Here is a 24150-nt window from a genome sequence, read left to right as displayed (position 1 = left end):
CCCCTGTTGCATTCCAATCCTCGACAAATCTGTACTCTTATGTCGCAACAAATTATATTTATTTAGTTTTTTAGTTATTATATACATATATGTATATATTTTGAAATTTTACAATTGTATTTGTCTTCATGCCACAATTTACATTTTATTTTTACTCAACTTCAAAAAGTTTTCAAAAATACCGTTAGTTCAAAAATTTATATATATAAATATATCTATATTATAGACTATATATATTACTTAGCTCAGGACATAATTTCGTAGGGAATTAAACTACAAAAAAAGTCTTATCATTTTTTGATAAATTCATCTGTTCAAAAGTTATTGGAGCTTGAAGTCAAATTTACAGTAAATTTCGAGATCTTTTTACTTTTCCAGCGAAACTATCAGACTTATCACAAAAAGTCGTAAGACCTTTTTTGTAGGAAATTTTATGACTTAGAAATTATCTCTGATAAAGTTTTTCGAAATTCCGCATTGTTTTCTAGTTATTTTCATTTTAATGTCAAGCTCTTGAAATCGATCAGAATACTACTTTTTTTAAACTGATTAAAAACAATCGACTATTTTTTTTTTCTCGAAACCGTCTATTAAATAGTTTCAGGGAGGAGAAATAAGATGCCTGTTAAAAGATGAGCACATAATGTCAATATTTAGAGGTCGCTCATGACAATTTTCTATTTCCCTTTTAAATCCCATGGGAAAAAAATTCAAGTTTGGAATTTTGTACCTCGGCAATGGCTCATGGTACAGATAAGCTTAGGACGTAATTTCGTAGGGAATTACACTACAAAAAAAGTCTCTTATCATTTTTTGATAAATTTATCTGTTCAAAAGTTATTGGAGCTTGAAGTCAAATTTACAGGAAATTTTGAGATTTTTTTACTTTTCCGGCGAAACTATCAGACTTATCACAAAAAGTCACAGGACCTTTTTTGTAGGAAATTTTATACCTTACAAATTATCTCTGATAAAGTTTTTCGAAATTCCGCATTGTTCTATAGTTATTTCCATTTTAATGTCAAGCCCTTGAAATCGATCAGTTTTTAAAAAACTTTATCAGAGATAATTTGTAAGGAATAAAATTTTCTACAAAAAAAAATCGATTATTTTTGTTTTTTGCTGACACACCTAAATATTGTTGTACACATCAAAAAAAATTCCTCAAAGTTTGAGCCTTTAATATTAATTTCAAGGACTCCTTTTCCATTTTAAATTTTTCCCATTTAAAAAGCCTGTAAATCAAATAACTTTTTTTTTTTAAACTGCTATAACTTAGCCGGGTTTTAAGCTGTCGTTTTGAAACCAGTTTGTATTTGTAGAGTATTTGTTGCTTTTTGAAAGTCTATGCAACGATTTTGCTCTAACTCGATCTATATCGATTGCATCAGCTCCGAAACTCAATTTTTTCTTTTTTTTCATATATTTTTGATAATAATGAAGAAATGGTTCATCCTACAAAAAATATGCATAGGACCGATCTTTTAGGAAATTTTGTCCTCTACAAAATTGTTCCTTACACTTATATCGCTAAAGTCTATTGTTTACAAGATACAAGCAGTTTAACATTTTACAGTAAAAAAAAAATGCATAATATATTATATAAATATAAAAAATATATGACACTGACATCATAATGTCACTGACGTAATGAAATCATAATAAGAAACGTTTTTTATTTTTAGCAATTACTTTTAATCATTTAAAAGTAATAATTAAAAAAATGGCGGCAATTTCAAATTTTCAAATTTAAAAAAAAAATTTTCATGGCTTTCTCATCAGATAACTTTTGAATGAAAATATATAGATGATTTCTATAAAGAGAAAGTTAAAATTAACCAGACAGACTTCTATTTGACCGTCATTAAAATTTGAACCCTTTTTTTTATAATTCCGTTATTTTACTAAAAAATTTCATAGCCATCATATGAACTTTTTTTTTTAAATTTCAACCAAAATGACAGAACATACATACATATAAATATAATTTAGTTCAGTAAAATATATTTAGTAGCATCCAACGTAACGATCGTACACCAAATGCTAGATTAGGAGGAAGGAAGAGAGTGCACGTGCAAGCCGCACGTGTGAGCTGTTCGCCGTCCCTCCCGATTGTGATTTTGCTCACTGTGGCATACACTCGAACATCATGTTACGATTTATCACATATATATAATACATATATATATATATATTTTTACTATTTCTATTCATGTTCATCCATCGCTTCCAACAATAATAACAATAATAATAACAATTATTATTATTTTTATAAAAATAATAACTGAGCGCATTTTAATAAAAAAAAAATACAAGTAATGATTTCTTTTTTTTTTTTTTTTTTTAGTGAAATTATATCGTCAGTACTGAGCTCGCTCAAACGTGTTAGCAAGGACCCCTCTACTTGTTCCAGCCCCGTGGGAACGCGTTGGTGGCCAGCTGCACTGATTGCCGCGAGGACGTGACGTAGTGCCGGGATACTAAAGGAAAGTGTCTTTGTATGTGTGGTATAGCAACACAAGTAAAGTCTACATTGAAAAATACTTTGAGCTCCGATTGGCTGAAGCTGATCCTCAACAATCTCACGTCATATATATGAGTATTGGGTGTATTTGTGTATAGTATGAAGTATATATAATACGGTAAGTAAAGAAGACAAGTAAAGAGAGAAAGATGGTCAGAAGTTTAAGAGCAGAACGAAGCCGACGAGGCCAAGATCCGTACGAGAAGAAAGGAGGGACGCATTCCAATGAGGCGCCGGCCAGTCTGTGGCACACCTGCGCGTTAAGCTGAATCACGGCGCCTCCGACACAGAACTGAACTGGCCCTCCCACCCGTTTTTCTCTCTCTTTTACGTTTTCTCATCTCTCCTGCTCCTTTTTATCCCACGACATACATCCTCTCTAAGAGACCTGAGAGATAAAGATAAAATAAGTAGTACTATCTTTTTTTTTCCGGTTCTTTTGCAAATAAAAACACTTGGGCTCGTCTTTCATTTCATTTTATTTTTATTTTCCTCAAGAGTTATTTGCGTTTTCTCTTAAATTTAAGAATACTGTCTTTGCTATGCTCAGATACCAGCCAACCGACAACACGGTCTCGAATAACTGGGAAAAATCACGGTCTTGTCTATACAATTCGATGGAGGCGTGCAGGTGTCCAATGAAGCCTGTCCGTACGGATTTAATGTCTGTCAGTTTAGTTGTATATCACAATAATATGTATATATATATATGTATACTGTGCTGGTAATATTTTAAATATTTTCTTGTAGCTAAACTTTTTTCTTACTCATTCCCATTGACCTAAAATATATATATTATTTTTAATTTACGTTTTGACATTTTAATACCCATGTAAAAATATTTTATTACTCCACAAATTTTATTTCACAAGATTTGTAAATAAATTGTAAATCTTGAGTTTTTTTTTTAGATACTAATTGCTTGGGTAAAAAATAAAAAATTTTTAGTGACATTTTCCAGGCGCATTCTTGACTCATTCATAGATTTCGGACCCAAGTGCGATTATTTAACATATACCTAGCGACCCCTGTCCATCTTACGGCTTTAAATAAATTAATAAAATTTTTGACATTTTAATACCCGTGTAAAAATATTTTATTACTCAACAGATTTTATTTCACAAGATTTTTAACTAAATTGTAAATCGGGTTTTTTTTAAATATTAATCGCTCGGTTGCAAAATAAAAAATAATTTCTAGTTAATTATTAAAAAAAAAAAAATTTTAATTTTAAGGTAAAAGATCTACAGAGAAAAAAAAGATTTCTTGGTGCAAAAAATTTTTACTCATCTTGTCCCAAGAAATTTTTTGTATTATGATTTGAAAATAAACATTTTCTTAGGGCGGGAAAAAATTTTGGTGTCATGACTAAATATCAGGTGATATTTTGACGTATAATTCTATCTCAATGTACAGGCTGGTGATATTTTGTCGTAATGAGTGTGAATGTAACAGACATTAGACAAATTTAAAATTATAAATAAATAGAGTAAATAATTAATAAAATTAAATTTAAAAAATAATGCGCATTTAAAAAATTTTGAAATTAATAAGTGCATTTTTTTTTTAATTGTTGCCTCTATTTATTTGTATTTTAAATTTATCTGATGTCTGCTACATTCACACTCATTTTCGTCCCTGGTGGAAATTTTTCAAAATTTTCTCTAAAAAACTCAGTTCTTAAGTTCTAAAGACTTTTTCAGAGTTTTTCAGAGAAAATTCCGAAAAATTTCCTCTAGAGGTGTGATATTTAGTCATGTAACCAAAATTTTTTGGAGCGAGAAAAGATTTTTCGCCGAGAATTCCTTTTTTTCTGTGCAGTACCCAATCAGGTATCTAGTACCTGATTACTCCATATATTTGTATATCTATATTTAGTAAAATTTAGTAAATACAGATATACAAATACATGAGTGATCAGATACTCAGTAGTTCCTTAATCGGGTATTGGGTCTCTTACTGTAAAATAAATTTACTTACTTTAGAACTTTAGAACTGAGTTTTTCAGAGAAAATTCCGAAAAATTTTTACCAGGGATTTATCTTACGGCTTTAAAGCTGGGCTGTACTCAACAAATTTTTGAATTTTCAATTTCTATTAATTAATTAATTAATTATCATTACAGTGATTGTTTCTTTCTGAAAAATGCATAAGAAGAACTTCCATAAGATTATCATCCGTCCCGTAAAAATTTAAAACGTGATTAGAATTCTAATCTAAAATCCATAAATTCATTACTGTCTCCTTAAAAAAATTACATTCACACTTGTAATGAAGCAGACATTAGACAAATTTAAAATTATCAATAAATAGACTAAATAATTAATTAATAAAATAGAATTTTAAAAAATGCGCATTTAAAAAATTTAAAAATTAATAAGTGCATTTTTTTCGAATATTATTTTTTTGATTATTTCCTCTATTTATTTATAATTTTAAATTTGTCTCATGTCTGTTACATGCACACTCGTAATGTAGCAGACATCAGACAAATCTAAAATAATTAATAAATCGAGTAAATAATTAATAAAATAAAATTTTTCAAAAATGTGCATTTAAAAAATTTAAAAATTCATGCGTGCATTTTTTTAATTATTTACTCCATTTACTTATAATTTTAAATTTGTCTGACGTCTGCTCCATTCACACTCAAAAAAAATACTATTTATCAATAAAATATTTCAAATTTCCATTCAAACATTTTAATAGTTTAAAATTTTGTGTTTTTCTGTATAAAAATTCAGTGGTTAAATATTTTATGTCAATTATTTGACATCAAGTGTAAACTTAACTAAAGTTTAAGATGTTATCTGATTTCAAAAATTTTACACCTGTATTATTATTTGACACAAGTAAAATGTGTTAAATTACCACAAAAAATTGAGCGGGCCATTTGGGACATGATTTACTTTAAATTTAACCAGAATTTTTCACGTAAAAATATTTCCATTACTCCAAAATTTTGAAAAATCCTTCAATCTTAAAAAAATTCAAATAACTCCGAAAACTAAAAGTGATTTCTAATAACGAAAATAAAAAAGATTTGAATAGTAAATCACTTCAATAAATCAAACGTACGCTATTTAAATACAAATAGTATTTAATTCCGTTAGTTTGAATAATTAATTAAGTCTAGTGTGACAACACCTGTGTAAGCCGATGAAGATGGTTATGCAGGTGGCAGTCTATAGTCTAGGCAAACTCTAGCCAGCGTACCAGGTCAATCAAACCAGCAAACAGGTGTCCGTTTTCTCAATACCCAAGTACAAGTACTAACTTTTTCGTGATTCAATATCACCGACCTTGTATTTTAAATATATGTCTTTGACATTAATTTATATTTATAAAAAAATAAAAAAACATTTATATACAAAAAGTTAAAATTGTAGTATGGTAAAAAGAGAAGGCGTTATGTATTAAATGTAAACGAGGCGTGGCATAAGAGAGAAGAAAACAACCACTGGTGTAATATACCGCGAGTATACAAGACAAGTTGGATGTAAGAGTAAAGATTACAATACCAAAGTGGTAAAGAATTAAAGTTAAGAGTAAGAGAGATTTAAAATTAGTATAGTGTATGCCAGTGATAGAGAGAGAAAATAAATATATAAAATAACCAGCGGTGCGATTGCTGTTTAGTTGTATATGTGTTGGGTACAGTGGGACTTTGGTTTACTTGATGTTGATTGCTATTGGCTCATGTTGGTTTACTTTACTATGCTATTACTTGTATGTGTATTGCAGGAGTTGAGTATGAGTATGAGTATGAGTATGAGAGGCAAAGCCAAGTGAATAAGCCAAGCAAGTAAAGCCAAGCCATGCCAGTTTGCCAGTACCAGGGCAGGCCAGGCCAGAAGCGACTGTTCAGTGTTCATGGTGATGTTGCGGGAACGAGGGGGAAACGAGTCTGGCGACAGACTGGCGGGCGCGCACCTGCACTCACTCAACCCATACCAAAGACCATGTGAATAGAGAGGAGAGTCAGGGGCGCACCTAGTGTATTAACAACTCGAACATCCAATATTGCCACCTTGATTTTTCATTACATTTTATTTATTTATTTATTTTTTTTTTTTGTAATCACTGATTCGGGTCTTGATTGATGGTATATAAGTATGTAAATCAGATGTTACAGACCGAAATTACGGATTATTTTCATTTTTTCTGTATACGTCATCAGGTATTGGAAGAATGACAGAAAACGATTTTGTGAAAATGAGAATTTTCTGAGAAAAAATTTTGTGTACGGAAAACTTTTTTTATTATGAATTGAAAAAGAAAATTTTCTTGACGAGAAAAAATTTTTTGTGCAAAGAAATTTTCTTTAGGCCTAAGAAAATTTTATTTTTGGATAAATTGAATGTGAAAATTTTTTTAGGGCGAGAAAATTTTCACTTGGCCGAAGAGAAGTTTTTTTTACAGTACGAATTGAAAATGAATATTTTTTTAGGGCGAGAAAAAATTTTTGGTGCCTAGAAATTTTCTTTAGGGCTAAGAAAATTTTTTTTTATTATGAATTGAAAGTGAAAATTTTTTTAGGTCGAGAAAAATTTCTTACCCGAAGAAAAGTTTTTTTTCCAATACGAATTGAAAATGAATATTTTTTTAAGGCGAGGAAAAATTTTTTGTGCCTAGGAATTTTCTTTAGGCCTAAGAAAAATTTTTTATTATTATAAATTGAAAGTGAAAATTTTATTAAGGCGAGAAAAATTTCTTACCCAAAGAAAATTTTCACTTGACAGAAGGAAAGTTTTTTTTACAGTACGAATTGAAAATGCAAATTTTTTTAGGGCGAGAAAAATTTTTTTACCCCAAAAAATTTTCTTTAGTCCTAAGAAAATTTTTGTTTTCACTTCATAATAAAAATTTTTCTCACACCAAGAAATCCTTTTTTGTACATGAAATTTGAATGCATATCTGGGTTTAAAATATGCAGTATTACAAAAAAAGAAGGAAAATAATAAAATTAATTTACATGAATAGAATAAAATAAATTTTTTTTTATTTTTATAAACACCTTGTACTTTTACTTATGCTTTTTATTACCGTACATATTTTTTTATAAAAATTGAACGTAATATAATTTTTATAATTCTCTATTTCATTAAAATTTGAAATTTGAAATTTAGTTTTGGTGTAAAAATTTTGAAATTCAAATTTCATCAAATTCTCTGAAAAAAAATCAACTATTTAATTTTAATTTTAATGAAAAAAATAAAAATTCATCGTCATTTATAAGTTTTATTATTAAATAAGATCATATTCGTGTTCTTAAATCTCGTTATCTATTTAAACAGTAAACTAAAAAAAAAAAATATTTGTTTTTAAATTACGTAATATTTATATATTTTTTATTTCGGATCGAAATCTCAGATAAAATAATAACAGAAAATTAATTTCCTACCGCCAATCAAAGTGAAGTTTACCGTACAGTCGCGCGGTAATTAACCGCGAGTTGATAAAGCAGAAAATTCAAAAACTAAACAATTTCGCGCGCAAACCTCCCGTGGGATTTACAGGATTTTACCGTAACTTGCGCTAAATAAAAGTAATTGTTATCACAACATATTGTCATAAATTGTCACTGCAAACACAAATAAAAAAAAAAACAATAATAAATAAAATAAGCGACTTTCTCAAATAAAAAAATCCGTATAATTTACAAATGGTCATTTAAACAACTTTCAAATTTTTTATTTTTTAAACAAATTTGTAGAAAATTACATGCTGTCTAACGACAGAAACATCAGCGAAAGCAATCCCTATTAGGGACAATGCCGCTGATTATCATCACGACAGGAAAATTCACAACGAAAAATTTTGCTTTCTCTGCAGTGTAATTTAAAAAAAAATATCTTAATTTTAACTTCTTAAGATTAAGATTCTGATTATCATTAAAAAGAATACATGGAAAAAAATAATAAAATTAATTACCCTACGTAATATTGTTATAATTTCACTTGTATTTCATCATCAGGATCATACATTTTTATTTCTTGAGAGTTAATATTTACAGTACGAAACAATACCGCATATATATGTATATACTTATCTGTAAAGCAGTAGTGTAATTTAAAAAAAAATAATAGGTAATGTAAACGTGGATTTGTGTGAATCACACGGTAGAATAAGAAGAGTACATAGCGATAGTATAAATAAAAGGTAAAGTAATACAAGAAAAGTATAGGAGGGGGAGGTAGTTTTAATATCGTGAAGAAAGGCCGGTAAGACATAGAATAAGTGGGGACTTAACTTACTGATCACTCGGTTATTTCTCTCTACCAACTTCTTGTACTACTGTATACTATTGTAGTGTTGTCTTGTGAGAAGGTGAGGATACCTGAGCAAACTCTTTGGTTGCTTACCTGTACGCTATAAGACGTTGAACGATCAACAGCTAAACGCGAGTTTTATCCGCGAGTTGTTTCACCACGTAATATATTCGCGTAAAGGTAAAGGTGTTAAAGTTGGGCCCAGTCCGGGACTTGGCCTCGTCACATTTCTGTCCGCTAAGAAAGTGCGCGTGAGCTAAATTTTATTAAGAAGAGAGATAATAAAAAAAAAAATAATTAGTAATTAAAAAATAAAATTTAAGTGCGCAGTATTATTTTAGTCAGTAACTATGACGAAAGTAAATGCATCTTGCAAGTGATTTTTTCAATTTTTAATACGTGGAATATTTTTATTTTTTGTATGTGTGGTGATATGGTTTAATATAAAGATGACGCACTGGTACTTTAAACAACAATTTTTTTTTAATTATTGCATAGATTTATGAGGTAAATTATGTAATTATTTAATTATTTTATACTGTATATAAATATTGAAATAAATTTATTTATTATTTTAAAATGTGTGAACACACATGAGATTATGATCCATTGATTAGACATACATTACACATTGCGTGGATTTGAAAGTAAAACTGTATATAGTTATTATCTAATTGTTTTCTATTACTTTCGGTTGTAATTTAAAAGCTAATTATGGATCTTATCTTTAACATTTTATCGATAATTTTAAAATCGTATGATTACTCGAAAAAATTTAGTGTTCAGACATAAATGTAATTTAAATATTTTTATATATATATAAATATATATACACAGAAAAAAAAGATTTTTTGGAGCAAAAAGTTTTTACTCAAGAAAATTTTTACTTGACTCAAGAAATTTTTTACGTTAGAAGTTGAAGACAAAAATTTTATTGAAAAAAAAATTTTCTTGAAGTAAGAAATGAATTTTTTCTCGTCAAAAAATAATTTCTTGCTTCAAGAAAAATTTTACTTGACCTAAGAATTTTTTTGAGTTATAAATTGAAAACAAAAAAATTTCTTAGGTCAAGTAAAAATTTTCTTGAAGTAAGAAATGAATTTTCTCGCGTCAAAATTTAATTTCTTGCTTCAAGAAAAATTTTACTTGACCTAAGAATATTTTTGAGTAATAAATTGAAAATAAAAAAATTTCTTAGGTCAAGTAAAAATTTTCTTGAACTAAAAAATGAATTTTCTCGCGTCAAAAAATAATTTCTTGCTTCAAGAAAAATTTTACTTGACCCAAGAAATTTTTTCCGTTGTAAATTAAAGACAAAAATTTTCTCGGCGCTAGAAAAAAATTTCCTTGGAGCAAAAAATTCTTTTTTGAGCCAAGAAATTTTTTCGTCCTAAAAAAATTGTCTAATTTAAAATGCAAAATATTTCTTGGACCAAGAAATTTTTTTTCTATATATATTTACATATATATATAAGTATAATTATTTATTTATGAGTTTGTAAAATCATTCAATAGAAATAATTTGAAACGGATATATTGTAATTTAAAAAACTTTTCTATTTCAGAAAATCATTGCACGGACATAACTTCCGGTAGCGACTTCTGGGTATAAATAAAAAAAAACTAATAAACGCGATTAAAATTTAAACGACGGATTGCTATTTAAAGATTTAATTTAGTATTACTAATGAGTAATGAGGATATAGTATTTAAATGAGTAACTTTCATTCATTGAATATTAAATAAATATATTAAGTATCCATCTGTACTTGTGTATATACTAAATAATATAATAACAATAATAATAATAAATAAAAGTCAACAAAGGTGGATGCGTTACCGTGGGTTGGCATTTAACGGACGGCCGTTCGATATAACGATTTCATAAGCATACAGGCTAGTATTATCCTGAAATGTTTCGAAGGCCGATGCCGATATCGATGCGGCTCCTGCTGCTAACAGAGATTCTGCTCCTCTTTATTTCATTATTTATCAGTGACGCCAATGGCCACGTTGCTCTTACCTTCCCACGAGCACGGAAGTACGACCTCGACTTCCTAGACAGCGCAAGAACTCCTGGACCCTGTGGAATGCCACGAGGTTTGTATATATTTATATACATAATACATATATATATGCTTATGTATGTTCGTGTGAATAATTTAGTTATAATTCTATATTCATTGGGCCCGCGAGATAGACGGTGGGAGATGATGGAAAAAAAAGAAAATGTTGGAAAAAAAAAGAAACAGAGACCGGTTTACCTAAATACTAAAACCTGTATTTATTAATTAACTTTTGTTAGCTGATGATTTTTTTTTTAAATGTTTGTAATCCCCGAAAATACTGTAGAACTAAAACATTATTTATTTGACTTATATATATTTATATTTATGTTTAAATATATATATGTTTTATAAAAAAGAGAATGGGTGGAGGAATTTAGGCTCACGTCCAATCGAGAGAGTCGACTTTCACCCGTTCGGGCAATCTTGCTGTTATGTTGAGAGTATAGCATTCCATGGATTATCCCTAGTTCACTTTGTAAATGTGCATTCCAAACAATCATTTTAAACAAACAAAACAATTTACTTTTTTACGCTAATAATTTTCACGGTGAAAATTACTCCGAAATTTTAGAGCATAGAAATTTCGATATTTATTATTTATCTAAGAGCTTTGTATATTTTTATTATTTCATTTAAAATTAATAAAATTCGTGCGCAATTTGTCAATGGAAACTGAAATTTAAACTCAGAATTTTTACTATGCATCGAAGTAATTTTAAGAAAAATCTACAGTTCGGGTTTGTTCGTAGATAGTCGGCTCTTTCCGTTCATCTGTCGGTTATAGGTTAGAATGAAGCATCACGTGACGTTGAAAAATAATATTTTTAGAAATATTCTACTAAATATTGTAATTTAACGTAATAAATTTTACTATGCAATTAATGGAAATTTCTAAAATGAAATTTTCTATATTTGGCTTAAATTACTATGCGCATTGTAAATTATATTGAATGGATATAAAAAATTTCTACACTATTAGCAATTTTCACTATAATTCTATACTGTTTTCGTTTTGTACTGACACTAGTAAAAGATCGAAGTGAATATGGATTTTATTTTAATTTGAATTTATTCCGTCACTCGAAGTTTTGGAGTTTAAAAAAAATTGTCTGCATACAAAGTAAATAAGGAGTTTTTTTATATGAATTTTATTTCAATCCGGAATTTAAATATTAAATATTAAATTAACTTAATTAAATATTAAATTAAGTCTATACAGGATACGCATAGTAATTCTTACTAAATTTTGAAATATATACGTGATTCATTAATTAATAAAAGTGAATTTACTATTCAAAATTACATGAGCATTCGACGGTCGGGCCTTTGGATTTTTCAAATTTACGGTAAATAAATTTGAGTTCGCTGTGGTGTGAATGATTTGGTGTTAAAATTTTCAACACTGTCGGTGGCAAAGTTACACGATGCACGGTGGTAAATTTTGGATCATGTAAATTAGAACGTTCACACCACCAATGGTGTGAATTTATTTCTTTATTTAAAATTCTCGATTACTTTGACACTAAGTATTTCATTTTTAACTAAAAATTATATTATTGGAAAATATTTGAAGTCATAACACCGAATGGTGTGAAAGAAAATACTCTTACGGTGTTTAAATTACACCGCTTAAAATTTCACACCATCAATTCACACCGAACAGACTGCAAGGAAAAAAAGGATTTTTTGTCGCGAAAAATTTTTACTCGCCCCAAGAAATTTGTTATTTGCCCTACGCAAAAAAAAGTTAATTCGAATCAAGAAAATATTTAAGCACACAAACGTTTTCGAGAATCAAGTCAAGATTTTCTTGAGCCAAGAGAATTTGTTTGGAAACAGGAGATTTCTACTTTATCCAAAAAAAATTGAAGTTTTCAAAAAAAATTTCTTGAATCAAGAATATTTACCTTCAGTCGATAATTTTATTTCTGTCTAAGAAATTTTTTGCATTTAAAATTGAAAACAAAAATTTTCTCGAGCCAAGAAAAAGTTTTCTTAGGACTGAAAAAAATTTCTTGGCTTAAGAAATTTTTTCTAGTCCTAAGAAAATTTTTATTTTCTATTCATAATGAAAAATTTTTCTTGTGTCAAGAAATCCTTTTTTCTGTGCGTGTAAATTCCTCAGGATCATTTTTACGCCACTTTTCAAAAAATAAATCGAATAGAAGAGTGTGAATATAGCAGCCATCAGACAAATTTAAAATTATAAATAAGTAGGGTAAATAATTTTTAAAAAATAATATTTAAAAAAAATGCACTTACTAATTTCAAAATTTTTTAAATGCGCATTTTTTAAAATTTTACTTTATTAATTATTTACTCGATTTATCAATAATTAAAAATTTTTCTGATGTCTGCTACTTGTAATTTGCTATTCGCGGTTTCCAAAATTTCGATATCGGAAAATAATCATGGAAATGGATATAAAATTTTATGATTGCTTTCTTCATTTCATTTCATTTCATTATTAGCAACAGTAAATATTTACTTAATTTGTTTAAAATATTAATTTTTTTCTACATTCACACTCATATTGAATAGAGTAATTTAAAAAAAAAATTATCAAAAATTGATAAAGCAAAGCAAAGAAAATAATATTATTAAAATTAGATGTACTGAGACCAGAAAGTGTAAAGAATCGCCGAACGGAACGATCGGCCGATCGCGTGCTCGACTTCCGGAGTTTACGTTTACTTCATTTAAGTTATTTAGCGTGATGCTGCTTTCGACGATAAATCAAACCTTCACTCGTTCAATTTTATTTTTCCACCCATAAAATTTATAAATAAAAAAAATAACTGATTTTCTTATACAAAAAAATAAATAATAATATCTCAATAATTTTAATTTCAGGGGACATAAAAACAAGTTTATTGTCCGGCAGTCAATTCAACGTATCCTGGCATCTGGCTTATCCGCACCGAGTAAGTTTATTTTATTTAATTTAAAAAAATAATAAATATATATAAGAAAATATATATTGCGAGCCATAAAACACAGGGAAAGGCGATATATTATTATTTGTATGTATCGTAGCACAGGCATCAAGTTTATATGGAGATTCCTTGACAGTATTACGACACTATTGTAAAAAGAGAATGAAGCAGGCGCAAAATAAAGATGAAGATAGACTGGATTTATATTTATATATTATAAGTATTTAAGTTTAAAAGTATATATGTTTATATATTAATATTATTCCATAGAGTAGACATTTAAGTGGATGTGGCCTACACGCGTTTTCTTCTCAAGGCAAAATTTTGAATTATTCACGAAAGACTCTTGAGGTATTTAGCGAACGTGCTCACTGTTGAGTAGGCAACGATTGAGTAGTCGTCGATTATCGTTGGTATCCTCTATACTACTGTCCGAGACTTAAACGCACAGATTTATTCATTATGTGTGTGGATGAAAATATGATTGTATGTATGACGGTTGTGAAATTAACCAAGGTAATAGACATTCAGGTTGACGCTTAGTTATATACAATGTGCGTACCCAGGTATTGATGTTGCATCACTCGAAAATACGTAGGCAAGAGATTATTGTATCATTATATTGTTTAAAGTTATTGAGGCGCTTGTATAAGGCAAGATTTTTAATCATTCAATGGTTAATATGTATGTATATATTAGAGTGTCTCAAAAAATCGACTTTTTTTTTTTTCTTGAAGAACATTGAAAAATCGACAGAGTATCTCTAGACAAAGACCCTGTTAAAATATGAGACCTTAATATTAATATTTAAAGGTGGCGATTCGTGATTTTCTATTTTCCATTTAAATAACATGAGAAAAAAAAAATTTTAATTTTGGAATTTTACACCTCGGCGATGGCTTATTGAACAGATAAGTTCAGGATATATTTTTGTAGGGAATTGAACGCTCTACAAAAAAAGTCTCTTATCATTTTTTGATAAATCCATCTGTTCAAAAGTTATTGGAGCTCGAAGTCAAGTTAGAGTAAATTTCGAGATCTTTTTACTTTTCCGGCGAAACTATCGGACTTATCATAAAATGTTATGAGATCTTTTTTGTAGACAATTTTATTTCCTACAAATTATCACTGATAAATTTTTTTCAAATTCTGCATTGTTTTCTAGTTATTTCCATTTTAATGCCAAGCTCCTAAAAAAGTAGTGTTCTGATCGATATATATGAGTGTCAAAAAAATATTAAATCTTTGATGTGTAGAAATTCAAATTTTGAGAGAGTTTAGAATTTAAACTTTAATTTTTTTCTGAGTTTGGTATTTTTGTTGTGGAAAATATGGGGAATTTAGAATGTCACGTAGACGAGTTTTGAATTAGACAAGATTTTTCCCAAATGTGATCCTCGAAATTTATTTTTAACGATCCTGAAGTTAGCAGACAGTTACAAATTTTAGAATTTTTTTTTCAACAATTTAATTTTTAAAAAACGGAAACTAAAAAAATGCATCTGTAGAAAATTTTAAAAACTATGAGTGCAATTTTTCAAAATATATTTTTTTGTATAGTCTAGCGTTTTCAAAAAAAAATTCAAAAACTGTCAGACATCTGCTAACTTCAGTATCATTATTTTTATTACATTTGACCATAGTTGAAAAAAAGGTCAAAAATCTGTAATTTGAAATTTTTGAATCGGAAAGAAAAAATGGAGTAAATTATGGTTCCAAAATGTCCAAAATCTCATTGGACTGGAAATTTGTCCATATGAAGTTTTAAATCACCGATCATTTTTACTAGCCCTATAAAAGAAAACCCATATAGGAATCCAGCCTCGATTCCTATGTGAGTTCCCTTATGACGTTTTCAGATGGATTCCCATATGGGTTTCTATGGGAATCCAGATTATTATACTCGTATCAAGAGACGATAGATATAGAAACCTAAATACCCCGGATTTTATAGAAATTACTTATGTAAAAACACAGATTCTTGTATGAATTTCCCATAAAAAAATCCATGTATCCAAGTTCTTATGTGGGAACCAGATACCCATGGTTTCCTACATGGATTCATATATAAATCCATATACTCCTTTATTAATTTCTATGGGTTTCCATATGGATTTTTTTGATGGGGAGTAAAATCATAAAAGTTGGAAAAAAACTCATTCATGTCAAACTTTTTTGGAATCTTTTTGAAACGAATTTTATTTACAAGGTCATATATATATACATAAACTGATTTTTTATTCAATACACTAAGAAAATAATGAATTTTTTTTTAAGAGGCATTAATAGAGAAAAATTATTTAAAGTGTAAATTTGCAATAAAGTCATTGCTTGGTACAAAAAATACTTTTTTAGCCAAAGATAAATAATCTTCCTGTGATAAATATATCATAAATAGCCATGTATGAAAATTGGTCATATATGCACCATATATGGTCAATTTTAATATATATTTTATACATGGGCATATGACTCATTTTTCACGGTTCAAAAAATAGATGAACATCAGCTTGACTCAAGTAATTTTTCTTATCTTAAAATTCTATTGAGGATTTGAATTAAATATTAAATCCATGACAAAAGTTTGAACTGTCAAAAAAATTATTTTAAAAATTATTAAAGAAAAAAATTTATGTAAAATAAAATATCTTATTGTTGAAAATAATTATTGAGACTAGAAATTATTTAATTAATAAACTATTTAATAGTTTTTTTTGCTTGATGCATACATAATTTTATTAAATTCTGATTGAAAGAAATTCCTAACAATTAGAGAAAAATTTTTAAAAAATTCTCATAAATTGTATGAGTGCAGCAAAGTTACATTCATCTCTCCGAGTGTGAGAAAGAGGATAGGTGACGTTTCTCCTTGATACTTTTTGGAGCTAATTGTTGGGTACTGCTATATAATCACAGCTCCACCTATTTTTGATCGTAAAAAATAAAAACGGTATTTTTTCTTTAAATTCTTCTTCACGGTAGATTGAAAAAAAAAATATATATATTTATATATATAAATTTATGTTAAATACATACTTACATTGTTGCACTGTCTATAATATTCATAAAAATTTATGGTAATTATGGACCACACGACTTCCCGATTTTCGGGTTTAAAAATTTTTAAAATTCATTTTTTATATTTTGCCATAAAATAAAAAAAAAAGATTTTGAATTATTTATCGATTTATATGATAAAATTTGTGAATTAATTAGCAGACGCCTAAAAATTTTTCAAATTCTTAAGCAAATTACAAATTATTGAAATTTTTTAAAAAAAGCAGAATTAAAAAATTTTTTTTATCAACTGAATTTTTTTTTTTTAATCCAAAAATTTTTTTTGGTTCTCGTCATTAAAATTATCACCAAATTTATTTTCTATTTCCCATAATAAATTTTCAACTTCAAAATAAAAACTTGAAATTTTTCAAAAATTTCTCGTTTTCCCTCTAAAAAATTTTAATACTAAAATCTAAAAAAGTATCGATGTCACTAAAAAAAAATGAAAATTTTGATTAAAAAATTACAGTGAAAATTTTAAAACTCAAAAATTTTTCAAAAATTTCCCGTTTTCCCTCCAAGAAATTTTAATAGCAAAATCTAAAAAAATATCGATGTCACTAAAAAAATAATGAAAATTTTGATTAAAAAATTACAGTGAAAATTTAAAAACTCAAAAATTTTTTAAAAATTTCCCGTTTTCCCTCCAAAAAATTTTAATACCAAAATCTAAAAAAGTATCGATGTCATTAAAAAAAAAATGAAAATTTTGATTAAAAAATTAATGAAAATTGTAGAACTTAATTTTTCAAAAATGCCTTTTTTCAAAATTTTATTTCAAATAAATTGTTATTATTGTCATATTGTAAGACGTTAAGAGTAAAGTCACAAGTCTATTAATAGAAAGAAAAAAAACTAAACTTTTGATCTCTACTGTAATTGTATGAGTTTTTGTATTAACATTTTGAATTAAACATATAATAAAAAAAGTTGACATTGATATTCAGATGCTGACAACACGTGGATGTTGGCTGGTATCGTGTGAGACATACCCGATACTCAATTGTAAGAGCCGTTATGACCTCAAATTAGTGTGACGTACCCAGGTATCAAGCAAAGCCTACAGTTTAATCATCCACATGTCTATTGAATTAAATCCCCTGTCTTAAAAAAAAAAAATTAAATAAATCTAATTAATTTATATGATAAAAAAAGTAAAAAGAAAACTAGGCAGGTATTAAAAAAATACTATCCATTTTTGAATGCAAATAGTATTGGGTTGATTGCGCGTGAATGCGGAAATCTTAATGCTGACCTTCATTCCACATTCCATCGGTGTCCGGAGTCGGTGCTTCTCTTGTCCGTTACGAAAATTATGCGTTTTAATAGTCTAACTAACCAGGAGGGACAGAGTGCAATGTTCGCTGCATGTCCGTTATATCTTTGACATTACATATAATCGTTACCGCCTACAAGGAGTAACCATTCAATGATCATCAGTTATTGCACTTGCAGCCTTGGAAATTATGCATAGTTAATTAATGATAATTATCATTGTTTTTGTTTAATAAACAAGTATTTAGTGCGCTTATTTATATTGTTATTTGACGGGTAAATCAATTTATTATTTTTGAAATAATAACTGACGGAGCTGAGAGAAATTGTAGGCTACTTTCTCCTTTTTATTTTTTGTCCGCATCTCGAGTATTGTCATCGAGATAATTGACAGTTTTTTATTAACTTTTTTCTCGGCTTGTATGGAGTTTTTTTATTTTCTTGCATTGGAAAAAAATGGGAGTGAATTCGATGTAATCTGGATTTTGATAAATTCGAATTTACTCCGTAATCCGGAGTTATGAAGTAAAAAAAATCACTTTTTATAGGGATTAAATAAAAAGTTTTTTTTCAGCGAAGTGATTTGGATTTTATTTTAATGTGAATTTACTCCGCTAGTCGGAGTTCTGGAGTAAAGAAAAAAATCACTGCCCATACGGAGTAAATAGGAATTTTTTTTTTGCAGCGGAGTGATTTTGATTTTATTTTTATCTGAATTTACTCCATTACTCGGATTTCCGGAGTAAAAAAAATCACTCCACACAGGAAGTAAATAGAGTTTTTTTTAGCGGAGTATACTGGATTTTATTTAAATTCAAATTTACTCCGTAATCCGGAGTTATGGAGTAAAAAAAACACTCTTCATACGGAGTAAATAAGAAGTTTTTATCAACGGAGTGATTTTGATTTTATTTTTATTTGAATTTACTCCGCCACTTGTATTTCCGGAGTAAAAAAAAATGACTCCGCAAACGAAAAGTTTTTTTCTGCCGAGTGATCTGAATTTTATTTAAATTTGAATCTACTCCGCTACTCTCCTTTAAATTCCGGAGTCAAAAAAATAACTCCAGACACGGAGTAAATAAAAAATTCCGGATTTTATTTGAATCCAAATTTACTCCGTCCTTCTATTTAAAGTTACGGAGTAAAGAAAAAAATCACTGTTCATACGGAGTAAATAGGATTTTTTTCGCAGCGGAGTCATTTAGATCTTATTTTTATCTGAATTTACTCCATTACTCGGATTTTCGGAGTAAAAAAAATAACTCGGCAAACAAAGCAAATAGAAAGTTTTTTATCTGCCAAATGATCTGGATTTTATTTAAATCTGAATTTACTCCGCAACTCTCCTTGAAATTCCGGAGTAAAAAAAAATAACTCCAGACACGGCGTAAATAAAAAGTTTTGAATTTTATTTAAATCCGAATTTACTCCGTCGCTCTCGGAATTCTGGAGTAAAAAAAATCACTCCGCATACGGAGTAAATAAGTTTTTTTTTCCGCCCAATCGGAATTTTATTTCCATCCGCATTCACTCCGATTCGAATTTTTAATTTCAAAACAAACTCCCCTTGGAGTAAATTTACTCCGCGGGAACTAAATAAATAAAAAATCCACTCTACATTGACTGCTAATTAATCCGCGTTCACTCCGCAAATTTTTACAATGTGTAAAAAAGAAATGATTCTATAGTGACACCAGTAAATAGATTGTAATGATTATTTATTAACAGTTGTCAATAAATATATACAAACAACATAACAACTAAAGGTTGGCAATAAGATACTACTTAACTGCTGACTGGCTGTAGTAAATACCTGTCGTGGTAAAAGTATTGGGCATGTCAACTGTAAGACTATATCACCACGATGGAATTCAGGTGAAAGCCGACTACGAAAACTCATGTGATACATTCAATATATTCCATATCTAATTAATATTTTAATTTATCATCTTTATTCATTTCTTAAATTAATTAATTACTTTATTTTTAGGGAGGATTTAGATTACAAATTCTTGATGCACTTGATCGTCCGCTTGTCGATCTCACCCCTGTAACGAAACAGAGTGAATTCGTTGAAGATGACGCTACGTAGGTTTTTTTAAAATTAATGATATAAATTTGTTATGATAAATAATGAATTATTAATGAAAAATATTCAAATGACCTCAGGGCACAGCATTACCCAGTTGAGTTGCCACAGAATTTCACCTGCACCGATTGCACAATCCGGCTTCTTCGTGAGGCAGAAGAGTGGGGGTCCAGTTACAGGTTTTGGTCTTGCGCTGACATTGATGTAAGTACCGTACACAATATTTTAATTTATTATTATTATTATTGATAATTAAAATGAAAAGTAACTATATAGTTGGATGAAATAAATTAACATTATTACAGATATTAGATAGGAAAACATATCGGGAGGATTGCAGCGGGCATGGGAGATCGTTGGTTGGTAGATGTAGATGTGACCGATTTTACCACGGTCCGAGGTGTGAATTTAGGGAAGATTGTCTTGATGATTCGGACTGCGGAAATCAGGGCACTTGTGTTGACAATGGTGGCACAACATTTCCCACGAAACATTGTTATTGCAATGTTGGATGGTTTGGGCCAGGTTGCGCTAAGAGTGAGTTTCTATTTCTCATTATTTTATGCTCTTACAATATTATTATTATTATTATTATTTTTATTTTTATTATTATTATGATGATAATGATGATGATTATGATCATCATTATTGTTATTCTATCAAAAAAATCCATACGGAAATGTAGCTTAGATAGGTCTCCTATATGGTTTCCTATATGAAATCCCTACATAATTTCCTATAGGAAATCCCTGCATGGTTTCTGATAAGAAATCTCTGTATGGTTTCCTATAGGAAATCTCTGCATGGTTTCCTACAGGAAATTCTTATATGGTTTCCTATAGGAAATCTTTGCATGATTTCTTATAGAAAATCTCTGTATGGTTTCTTATAGGAAATCCCTATATGGTTTCCTATAAGGAATCTCTGTATGGTTTCCTATAGGAAATCTTTGCATGATTTCTTATAGGAAATCCCTATATGGTTTCCAATAGAAAATTCTTAAATGGTTTCCTATAAGAAATTCCTGCATGGTTTCCTATAGGAAATCTCCGTATGGTTTTTTATAGGAAGTCCGTATATGGTTTCCGATAAGAAATTCCTATATGGTTTCCTATAAGATATCTCTGTATGGTTTTTTATAGGAAATCTCTGCATGGTTTAATAATAATAATAATAATAATAATAATAATAATAATAATAATAATAATAATAATAATAATAATAATAATAATAATAATAATAATAATAATAATAATAATAATAATAATAATAATAATAATAATAATAATAATAATAATAATAATAATAATAATAATAATAATAATAATAATAATAATAATAATAATAATAATAATAATAATAATAATAATAATAATAATAATCATTATTGGCGCTCAGCTGAGGCCCTCGGTAGAGTCGGACTACCGGAGATAACCCCCTGAGCATTTTACTAAAATGAAATAATAATAATAATAATCATTATTATTATTATTATTATTATTATTATTATTATTATTATTTAAATTTTCTTATTTATTATAATTTAAAAAATTTATTTCAAAATATAATTTACAGGATCAGCAATTAAGTCTACTGAAATAGACCTGCAGGGACATACAATGATACGTTTCTCAGAAGACTTTGTCTTCTATTGGCGAATACTCAAGGACTCGAAAGAATTAGAAGGTGTAATGATAGTTAATGACACATCGTGGGTTGGAGTTGGCTGGCGTCCAAGCAGTTTAACGCCATCGTGTCGTGCGTTCCCTGAAATTCACGGCAAGAATCACGTCCAGGCAGAGCCGTTGCCTCATCCTGAGCCAAAATCCCAAGCTACTTCAGCAAAAAACAATTCACGCTTAGATAATTCCGCTGAGCCGAAACCCGAACCGACTCACAGAGCGTTCACTGCTGAGCAAACTGCTGAGCCATCGTCAAAGTCTGCTGCAAAAAGACGATCTCCCAAATCGCCTCGTTCTGAATTGTCCGTTACCTCGAGAACAAATAACAATGATGTAACTGTTCAAACAAGTGTTACTTATCAAGTTAGCACTCAGCAAGGACGTAAGAAACGGTCACCTGAGTTCGCAACTCCTGCGCCAACTGCCGGTATGTATACAAGCATTTTTTTTTTAGTTAATATCCTAATGCAGTATCAAGTATTATATTAAAAAAATATATTTTTTGTAAAGTTGTTGCAGTTGTAACATTATTTTTTTTAGCAGTATTCACTTACTCTAGATTATTATTTTAGATTATTATTATTTTGAAATTATTAATAGATGAGCACGGTGTTGGTAAAATAGTTGCATGTTGTTATTGCTTTGTTGCACAGGAGAGCCTACCAGTGAACCAGAACCAGCTTCTGAGCCTGAACCGAAATCAAAAACTAAATCCGATATATCTGAACCACTTCCAGAACCTGAACCTTCACCTGAACCTGCACCCGAACCTTCACCTGAACCCTCACCTAAATCTGTACCTGAACCTTCACCTGAACCAGCGCCTGAACCTTCACCTGAACCAGCACCTGAACCTTCACCTGAGCCAGCACCTGAACCTGAATCTAAATCAAAATCAAAATCTAATGTAGAACCTAAACCTGAACCAAAATCATTACCAGAACCACACCCTGAACCTGAACCAGCACCTGAACCCGAACCTGAACCAAAATCTTTACCGGAACCACATCCCGAACCAGAACCATCACCTGAACCCGAACCATCACCTGAACCTGAACCATCACCTGAACCCGAACCTGAACCAAAATCTTTACCTGAACCAGAACCTGAACCTAATTCACAATCAAGTTCCAAGTCAGAAAATGAAGATTCTGAAATTAGCACCAAATCAGGCGCAACAAAAGGTAAAATTTTAGTAAGGAAGTAAATAGTATTTAGTAAATAATAATAATAATTGTATAAATTATTTATTATATAGTAAAGTAGTAGTAATTTAACATAATTATAGTAATTATTTATAAATAAATAAAAAGTAAATGCAATACTCACAAAATAGCTGTAAAGTAGCGCTTTTAGTTTACAACAAAATAAAAAATATTTACTAGTATTATCTATAATAATAATTAAATATATATGTATATATATTTATTAAAATTTAATGATAGCACCAGTGAGACCAGAAGTTCATGAATACACACCGAAACACGATTTTAATCCGATGGACTGCACGGACATGATAATTGGAATGGCCAGAGAGAATACCCACAGGATCGGTGATTATTACACCCGCGATCGTTCTACTCCGCGTAATGACGCCTTTTGGGGAGGGAAGGACAGTTTGACTGCCGCAATGGGATACGAGAAGGATGGGGTTACGACAATTATGTTTAGACGCAAGTTAACAACCAATGAGCTGACTGATCATGAAATAGTTGACGGCGATATGCAAGTTATTTGGGCAAGAGGACAACAGAAGGGTAATTATGTCCACCAGCCGCCCAGTGGTGTCGAAAAGAGCAAGGTCAGTGTCAAGGATTTCTACAAGACTGACGAGCTCAAGTATCACGGCCACAAAAACCAGCGAGGCGTTGCCACCTTTAACTTTTTTGGTAAATTTTATTACTTTTATAAAATAATCAGTTTTCTTGAGATAATTGTTAGAGATGTAAGAAACTTTTCGAATTAATTGTCAATTTTCAAATTATTCAAAAGTTTTCAAATTTTGAAATTTTTCTGATCAGCCTTCAAATATTCAATTTTTATTTAATTGAGAGCTTAGTTTTTAAAGAAACCAAAAATAATTATTCCGTAGATTTGAGTCTTCAAAAAGTTACGAATAATTTAAAATTTTTCAAATAATTAAAAACTTTCTGAACTATTGGTAACTTTTCGAATTATTTGTAACTTTTCAAATTCCTCGATTTGAATCAAGGAAATTTTGATAAGTTTTCAAATATTCA

General features: G+C 29.1%; 2 protein-coding genes across 5 annotated transcripts in view; one reads left to right on the top strand and one right to left on the bottom strand.

The window, feature by feature from the left end:
- Positions 1–8775: 8775 nt before the first annotated feature.
- LOC130672435 (uncharacterized) overlaps positions 8776–24150 on the top strand; it is a 26045-nt gene continuing 10670 nt past the window's right edge. The window contains exons 1-9 of one of the 4 annotated variants that reach the window (XM_057477030.1): positions 8776–9303; positions 10362–10896; positions 13719–13789; positions 20130–20227; positions 20309–20432; positions 20534–20765; positions 21804–22337; positions 22564–23094; positions 23356–23799. In XM_057477030.1, the coding sequence (XP_057333013.1) occupies positions 10710–10896; positions 13719–13789; positions 20130–20227; positions 20309–20432; positions 20534–20765; positions 21804–22337; positions 22564–23094; positions 23356–23799 (2221 nt within the window). In that variant the 5' untranslated portion in view covers positions 8776–9303; positions 10362–10709. The remainder of the gene's footprint in view (positions 9304–10361; positions 10897–13718; positions 13790–20129; positions 20228–20308; positions 20433–20533; positions 20766–21803; positions 22338–22563; positions 23095–23355; positions 23800–24150) is intronic. The other 3 variants (XM_057477028.1, XM_057477027.1, XM_057477031.1) reach the window with 3 other exon arrangements.
- LOC130672436 (neuroplastin) overlaps positions 20019–24150 on the bottom strand; it is a 30835-nt gene continuing 26703 nt past the window's right edge. The window contains exon 6 of the mRNA XM_057477033.1: positions 20019–20187. Within this exon, the coding sequence (XP_057333016.1) occupies positions 20142–20187 (46 nt within the window). The 3' untranslated portion in view covers positions 20019–20141. The remainder of the gene's footprint in view (positions 20188–24150) is intronic.

The sequence above is a fragment of the Microplitis mediator genome, chromosome 7 (genome assembly GCF_029852145.1).
Source record: "Microplitis mediator isolate UGA2020A chromosome 7, iyMicMedi2.1, whole genome shotgun sequence".
In the NCBI taxonomy this organism is placed as follows: Eukaryota; Metazoa; Arthropoda; class Insecta; order Hymenoptera; family Braconidae; genus Microplitis; species Microplitis mediator.
This window is presented reverse-complemented; position numbering and strand designations above follow the sequence as displayed.